General features: G+C 42.5%; 1 protein-coding gene across 1 annotated transcript in view; it reads left to right on the top strand.

Moving 5' to 3' along the window:
- DYNC1H1 (dynein, cytoplasmic 1, heavy chain 1) overlaps positions 1 to 8,198 on the top strand; it is a gene marked incomplete at its 5' end in the record, with an annotated part of 44,984 nt that overhangs the window by 2,301 nt on the left and 34,485 nt on the right. Inside the window, 17 exon segments of the mRNA XM_009077584.1 lie at positions 1 to 152; positions 420 to 599; positions 1,508 to 1,657; positions 1,868 to 2,014; positions 2,160 to 2,300; positions 2,426 to 2,602; positions 2,712 to 2,822; positions 2,906 to 3,025; positions 3,242 to 3,481; positions 4,430 to 4,585; positions 4,944 to 5,057; positions 5,477 to 5,481; positions 6,134 to 6,239; positions 6,319 to 6,528; positions 6,874 to 7,020; positions 7,245 to 7,411; positions 8,058 to 8,198. The exon segment at positions 1 to 152 is cut by the window's left edge and continues 14 nt beyond it. Of these exon segments, the coding sequence (XP_009075832.1) occupies positions 1 to 152; positions 420 to 599; positions 1,508 to 1,657; positions 1,868 to 2,014; positions 2,160 to 2,300; positions 2,426 to 2,602; positions 2,712 to 2,822; positions 2,906 to 3,025; positions 3,242 to 3,481; positions 4,430 to 4,585; positions 4,944 to 5,057; positions 5,477 to 5,481; positions 6,134 to 6,239; positions 6,319 to 6,528; positions 6,874 to 7,020; positions 7,245 to 7,411; positions 8,058 to 8,198 (2,464 nt within the window).

Raw genomic sequence — 8,198 nt, 5'->3', positions numbered from 1 at the left:
AAGAGCGTAATACCATCTCACTGCTGGTTGCTGGCTTGAAGAAAGAGGTGCAGGCTCTGATTGCAGAAGGAATTGCCCTCGTGTGGGAATCATACAAACTCGACCCGTATGTTCAGCGCTTAGCCGAGACTGTCTTCAGCTTCCAGGAGAAGGTTGGTTTTTGTCTTCCAAGCTGTGCCAAGTTCTTACATTTATGCTTCAATTGTTAGCCAAAAGTGGAATTGGAGAGCTGAGGACCGGTTCTGTAGCTCTTAAACCGGACAGTCAGCACATTTTGCCAACTGAATGGATCTTTTAGTACTACTAAAATTGATAGACTTGCTGCATCCAAATAAATGATGGACCGTTATTGCATGATTATTGTTGCCTCAATCTAACCTGTTCAAGTAAACATCCCATTTTTTCCTAAACTGTTTTAGGTGGATGATCTGCTCATTATTGAAGAAAAAATAGACCTGGAAGTGAGGTCATTGGAAACATGCATGTATGACCACAAGACTTTCTCTGAAATCCTGAACAGAGTTCAGAAGGCTGTGGATGACTTAAATCTTCATTCCTATTCAAATTTGCCAATCTGGGTCAATAAGTTGGATATGGAGGTAGGTTGGGGGTCAAGAAGTAGTCTATGTTTAGAGGAAACATTTTAATCAGATGCAAAATGTATTTTTATTATACTCTTGGTAGCCACTCAGGGAAAATTGAGTCTCTCCATTCCCTGAAAATTTCAGTGCGTGTTAGGTGTGCAGAAGATGCAAGACCTGTTTGGTTTGTGCTGATGGCTTCTGGGGTCGGTCAGTTCTATGGGGAGTTTTGTCCTTTGAAGAAAGTTTGACAGAGCTTGACTGCTTAGAAGGTGCTGGGGAGCACAGTAGATGAAGGATGGTGGAAATTTGCTATGCTGATGGCAAAGACTTGCTTCCTTTATATTGTTTGGCTCTGCTGTTAAGTCAGATTATTGAACATTCACCAAACTTCAAAGCAGTTAGAATTGCTTGAGTCCATTGAAGTCCATGAGGGCAGGAGAAGCTTTGAAATGATATTCAGTGAAACTTCTAAACCTCTTGAATCATGGCATGGTTTGAGTTGGAAGGGACCTTAAAAATCATCCAGTTCCAACACTGCCATACACAGTGATAGCACCCACTAGATCAGGTTGCTCCAAGCCCCATCCAGCCTGGCCTTAAACACTTCCAGGGATGGAGTATCCACAGCTTCTCTGGGCAGCCTGGGTTAGTGTCTCACCATCCTCACAGTAAAGAATTTCTTGCTAATATGTAATCTAAGTTTACCCTCTTTCAGTTTAAAGCCTTTCCCCCTTGTCCTATCACTACAAACCCTTGTAAAAAAACCCTCTCCAGCTTTCCTTTAGGTACTGGAATGACTTGATGAGGGAGAACTTGGTTCTTTGGGGCACCGTAGTGTGCCTGGGGTCAGGATATATCAATAGTGGGGAGTTTTATTTAGTGAATATGCAGCATTTTCCTTCATTGTATCTTACTTTATTTAGATTGAAAGAATCCTGGGTGTTCGTTTGCAAGCTGGACTGAGGGCCTGGACCCAGGTTCTGCTTGGACAAGCAGATGACAAAGCAGAAGTTGACATGGATACAGATGCTCCTCAAATGAGCCATAAGCCTGGTGGTGAACCCAAGATCAAGGTATGTTTTGGTGTGGGTTTGGTTATATCTTAAGGCTTATATGGGAGATAATATTTCTTCTGCATCTGTTTTTTGAGGAATACTTGCCTCTTCCCATTTAAGTGCAGGTTGATGTTTCAAAAGTGTGTGTTGCTTCTTGAAATCCCGATTTTTTTGTCTAAATGTATTACTATCTGCCAGTAAAACTGGGTATTTTTACTGTTTCTGCAGAACATTGTGCATGAACTGAGAATAACCAACCAGGTTATCTACTTGAATCCACCAATTGAAGAGTGTAGATACAAACTTTACCAAGAAATGTTTTCTTGGAAGATGGTCATCCTGTCACTACCAAGGATTCAAAGTCAGAGGTACCAGGTCAGTGTAATGAAGCTGTATGAAAGTCTGAGCATTTGTTTTCACTTTGTAATTAAGTTTGCCTGGTATCTTAGTGTGTGTCTTAGACCTGAATCTGAGTGCCCTAGAAATTCATGTGTATGACAAGTATAATTGTGGTTCTTAGGTTGGAGTGCACTATGAGCTGTCTGAGGAGGAGAAGTTCTATCGTAATGCCTTGACAAGGATGCCTGATGGCCCTGCAGCTCTGGAGGAGTCATACTCTGCTGTCATGGGAATTGTGACTGAGGTGGAGCAGTATGTCAAGGTAGGAGGCTCACACCATGTAATGGTACAGCTAAAATGAACACAGACTTTCAGTTTTCCCTGGGGGGTGGAAACATGACTGTCCTGGAGAAGTCCTGAACATTGTTTGTGAAATATCTCCTGTAGGTTTGGCTGCAGTACCAATGTCTGTGGGACATGCAGGCTGAAAACATATACAACCGTCTTGGAGAAGACTTGAATAAGTGGCAGGCCCTTTTGGTTCAGATAAGAAAGGCAAGAGGAACATTTGACAATGCAGAAACCAGAAAAGAATTTGGACCTGTTGTCATAGACTATGGCAAGGTAAGAAGTTATAATTCTTGTTTGTGATAAAAGTATTAAATTTCAGAAGGGGTGTGCAACAGAAAACAGGGTTGACAAATTATTGCTATGTAACTTTATTCCATTGTAGGTACAATCAAAGGTGAACCTGAAGTATGACTCCTGGCACAAGGAAGTGCTCAGCAAGTTTGGCCAAATGCTTGGTCAGAATATGACAGAGTTTCATTCACAAATTTCTAAGGTAAGACAAGCCCAAATTCCAGTTTTTCACTTGCACATCAACTGTTCTAGAATGCTAAAAAGCCTGATTTGTGCCCCAAACAGTCCCGTCAAGAGCTGGAGCAGCATTCTGTAGACACAGCTAGCACATCAGATGCAGTGACATTCATCACCTACGTGCAGTCCTTGAAACGTAAAATCAAACAGTTTGAGAAGCAAGTTGAGGTATGTTTGTTGTCTTCTGCTTCTTACCTGTGGAAGTGTCAGGCTTAGCTCTTAAGATGCAGCTTCATGATCTATATTCAAGTTCTCTTAAAAAGAGACTTGAGCTTCATACTCTGCAAAGTCCTGTGATGTCTATAGTGAGCAAAATATATTGTGCTTAGCCTTGTGTCGAAAACTAGTTTTGTTTTTTTAACTTCCAACCTCTGTCTCCTGTAGCTTTACCGCAATGGTCAGCGCCTGCTGGAGAAGCAAAGGTTCCAATTTCCTTCCTCTTGGCTGTACATTGACAACATAGAAGGAGAGTGGGGTGCCTTCAATGACATCATGCGTAGGAAGGATTCTGCCATTCAGCAGCAAGTAGCCAATTTGCAGATGAAAATAGTTCAAGAGGATCGTGCAGTGGAGAGCCGAACAACAGACCTGCTGACAGACTGGGAGAAGACAAAGCCTGTGACAGTAAGTAGTCGTGGTTAGTGTTCAGTAAATGAGGTTGATTTTTCTGCATTCAACAAAGGGCAGTGAGTCTATTTTGATGGGTTTTTGCAGTTTTTCATTTTAAGTGATGGTAAAAGTCTTTTTGAGGGTTCTGTATGTTGAATTTCTCATGAAGTTCAACAAAATGAAGTGCAAGGTCCTGCGTCTGGGTCGTGGTAATCCCAGGCACAGCTACAGGTTGGGTGGGGAGGTAATTGAGAGCAGCACAGGAGAGAGACTTGGGGTGATGGTGGGTGAGAAGCTCCCCATGAGATGCAGTGTGAGCTCAGCCCAGAAACCAACCCAGGCCTGGGCTGAGCCACAGGAGTGTGGGCAGCAGGTCAAGGGAGGTGATTTTCCTCCTCTGCTCTGCTCTTGTGAGACCCACCTGGAATGCTGCACACAGTTTTGGTGTCCTCAACATAAGAAGGACATGGAACTGTTGGAGCAAGTCCAGAGGAGGCCACGAAGTTGCTAAGAACACTGGAGCATCTCCCCTGTGAGGACAGGCTAAGGGAGTTGGGGCTGTTCAGCCCTGTTCTATGATTCTGTAGTAACTTGTCAGTGTATTGATTTTTGGGGGTGGCTGCAGAGAGAAATTTACCCTTAAAATGTAGACCTCTGTTAGGTGAAGGTTAGCTGTAACTAACACAGCTTTGAAACAAGGGGTATGTCAGAGGTATGCAGGTAGGAGCCAGCTACTTTTTGCTTTCCTTTTTTTTTCTCCTAAAGTACTATGTAGTAAAGCCAAACCCTGCATGTGAAAATGGAATGAGACTTACTCAGGATTAGTATGTTACCTTACTGTCAGCTAAGTGCAAATGGAAAAATAATGAGACAAACCAGCACTTAGCATTTAGTCCTTGCTTTTAACTTGCCTTCAGCTTGATTGTAAGAGTTTTGGATTAATGTATCCCATGCAAACTTTAGGGAAACCTGAGGCCAGAAGAGGCTCTTCAAGCTCTTACCATCTACGAGGGAAAATTCGGCAGGTTGAAGGATGATCGGGAGAAGTGTGCGAAGGCCAAGGAAGCTCTGGAGCTAACAGACACAGGACTGCTCAGTGGCAGTGAAGAACGTGTCCAGGTACAACCTGCTCACACAGTGTCTTAGCAGTTGTGGGTAAAAATGTCTTCAATTCCATCATTCTCTGCCTTGAGAGTGACTTGTAGCCTGTGCTGTACTAGTGTCAGGACACAATCTTCACACTGGTTCTGTTCTAGCATTAAAAGATGTGATCTCTTCCATGTCTGTTTTGTTCTTTTGAAACTATTGTGTGACCTGAGATGCAAAAATCTCATCTTGGTCACTTGCTATTGCAGTTCTGTTGAATTGGCAAACTGTGTCGAGGTTTTTGACGTGTTAAAAGTGTCCTGTTTAACTCCCCCATGACTTTGGAGAAGTTAAGAATAGATGCTGATGTTGGATACATTCTTTACTACAGGTGGCCCTTGAAGAGTTGCAGGATCTCAAAGGTGTCTGGTCTGAACTCTCAAAGGTCTGGGAACAGATCGATCAAATGAAAGAGCAACCCTGGGTTTCAGTACAGCCTCGCAAGGTACTTCACTTCTCTGTACCTAAACATTTAACTGCCACAAGTATGTGCAAATTAGGAATTACACCTCTCAAGATAGACCTAATCAATTGTCACAGTCCAGATTGGTTTCAGTGGTTTAGGTATCTCTTTAGATATCTCTTTCTTATGCTAAGAGATCTGAGATTCAGATTAGATGTTAGGAAAAATGTTTTCCCTGTGAGGGTGTTGAGGCACTGGGATATTGCCCAGGGAGGTGGTGGAGTCACCATCCCTGGAGGTGTTTGAGAGACATCTGGATCTGGCACTGGAGGATCTGCTTTAGGGTTTAGGAGTTCCAGCAGTGACAGGTTAATGGTTGGACTGGATGATCTTAGAGGTCTCCTCCAACCTTGGTGGTTCTATGATTCTAACCAAAAAAATACTCACAGGATTTGTCACAGCTCAAGTGATCTTACAGGAGATTCATGCAGTTCCAGAGATTGAGATTAAACTGCATCTTCACAGAAGAAACTGCTGTTATAAATAGGCCGTTGAACCTCATTAGGGAAACTCCATTATTTGGCTGAGTGAACAGCATCAGTTTTAGTTCAGTGCTCAGGGGTAAAGAGCAGTAGGAAGACTAAGCCATAAACTAACTGCCTGTGACAAGGCTATGCAATAAATCTTAATCAGACCAATAAAATTGCATTCCTAGTTATAGAGTAACCACATCTTGGGCAAGTAAGTGTAACACAAGTGTCATACTGTCGATAATATCTCATTAGTGAGTTTTCTGTAAGCAATATATAGACACTACCTCATTAGCAAGAGTTTTTTGTGCAGAATATATAGGCAATTTGTACAGTTAAGTGCAGAGCACTTGTAGAGAAAGATTTTATTGCTTTTTGTCATTGACAATAGAGTAACCACATCTTGGGCAAGTAAGTGTAACACAAGTGTCATACTGTCGATAATATCTCATTAGTGAGTTTTCTGTAAGCAATATATAGACACTACCTCATTAGCAAGAGTTTTTTGTGCAGAATATATAGGCAATTTGTACAGTTAAGTGCAGAGCACTTGTAGAGAAAGATTTTATTGCTTTTTGTCATTGACAGCTTCGACTTGGATGGTTTTTTGAACCAACTGAAAAACTTCCCTGCCCGCTTGCGCCAATATGCCTCCTACGAGTATGTGCAGAGGCTTCTCAAGGGCTACATGAAGGTAAGTTGTCCTCCTTCCTAAAGTGCATGTGTTCTGTATGCAGGTTCAAAGGTGTGACTGGATTTCTTGTCTTCTGCAGATAAACATGTTGGTTATCGAACTGAAATCCGAGGCGCTGAAGGATCGTCACTGGAAACAGCTGATGAAGAGGCTTCATGTTAACTGGGTGGTCTCAGAACTGACCCTGGGTCAGATCTGGGATGTTGATTTACAGAGGAATGAAGCAATTGTCAAAGATGTTCTGCTTGTGGCTCAGGGAGAGATGGCTTTGGAAGAATTCCTGAAACAGGTGAGTATTATGTGTGCATGGAGTAGCAAGTCAAAGGGTTTACCACTTGTTTGGTAAACTTGTCACTAAGCTGTTGATACAGGTGCCAAGACTCCTGAGACTGGGGAACAGTTTATAGCTATGTAAGCTTGCTGTGATGAAACTTGCATTATTTGGGTAAAGCAGTTCTTGCTAGTGACTGCAAAGACCCCACACGTCATATTCTCAGCATCTTTAACAAAAGCTTGAGCATAAACCCGGAATCCTTGGGTAAAAAAAGTACAATCTGACTGGTGTAATACATTTCCACTTTGTAACTAGGTGGGAGCAGAAATGATTGATGTGGTGTGTTATCTTTCTCTTCAGATAAGAGAAGTGTGGAACACATATGAACTGGACTTGGTCAATTACCAGAACAAGTGTCGTTTGATTCGTGGATGGGATGACCTGTTCAACAAAGTGAAGGAGCACATTAACAGTGTGTCTGCTATGAAGCTGTCGCCATACTACAAGGTAAAACAGAGAAAAAAAGCTAAAGAATCTTCATTTAATTCTGCCTTCCCCTTGTTTAGCTCATATATTTGTCAGCAGGGGCTGTGTTCACTCTTTCAGCCCACAGACGGTTAATTGTGTCTGCATGCTCTGTAACTCTCAACCAACTGTTTCCACTAGTAATTATCAGCATTCAAATGCCTGATAATATTAAAATGAATATTAATGCAGTGTTTAAACTGCAGGTGTTTGAGGAAGATGCCCTTAGCTGGGAAGACAAGCTGAACCGTATCATGGCACTCTTTGATGTCTGGATAGATGTCCAAAGGCGATGGGTGTACCTGGAGGGTATCTTCACTGGCAGTGCAGACATCAAGCACTTGCTGCCTGTGGAGACCCAGAGGTTCCAGAGGTAACTTTTTAATTGCTTTATTCTTTTCTTGCCTCCCTTGGGGCACCATGTGTGCAGGCCTGAAACTTCATCACTCAGCGGAGCACTGGGTTGAAATACTGTGTTCTTACTTGGTCCAGCTGGATCACAGCTCTGCTGTAGGTGTAAGTTCATCTAGTAAAGAGCTGCAGCTATGACAGAAAAAGGTTTATGTGCAATTTTGAGTAGGTGATTGGGATTCAGGTGGTTTTCCATGCTAGTTCCTGTCAGATACTTCAAGGGTTTTTCTGGCATTGTGGCTGCAAGGAGCAGTCTGATTTCTGTTGCTGCAGCCTTCAAACATTATTTACTTCCTCTGCTTTAAGTTGCTCTGATCATACTTACTCATTCCACACACTTCCAGTCAGATCAAAGAGTCAGATTTATGCAGCACTTCAGGAAATGAAGAAAATGCAGTGGAATTGGTAGATTGAACATTGCAAAGAAGTTAGGTTTTGTTGCTGTGGGCTTGAGATAGATGAAGAGCTGTTTCTGGAATTTAGCCTTGTGTTCCCTGGAGCAGCTGCAACAATTAGAGATGGAGTAGTCATTTAGAGACAGATAACTTTGTTCTGCAGGCTTGTGGTTACTGAGTTTGCACTAATGCACTGTGTTATTTCACTTGCAGCATCAGCACTGAATTTTTGGCGCTCATGAAGAAGGTGTCCAAATCTCCACTTGTGATGGATGTTCTTAACATTCAGGGTGTGCAGAGGTCTTTAGAGAGACTGGCAGACTTGCTTGGGAAGATACAGAAAGCACTGGGAGA

The sequence above is a fragment of the Acanthisitta chloris genome, unplaced genomic scaffold (assembly GCF_000695815.1).
Source record: "Acanthisitta chloris isolate BGI_N310 unplaced genomic scaffold, ASM69581v1 scaffold19096, whole genome shotgun sequence".
NCBI lineage: Eukaryota > Metazoa > Chordata > Aves > Passeriformes > Acanthisittidae > Acanthisitta > Acanthisitta chloris.
This window is presented reverse-complemented; position numbering and strand designations above follow the sequence as displayed.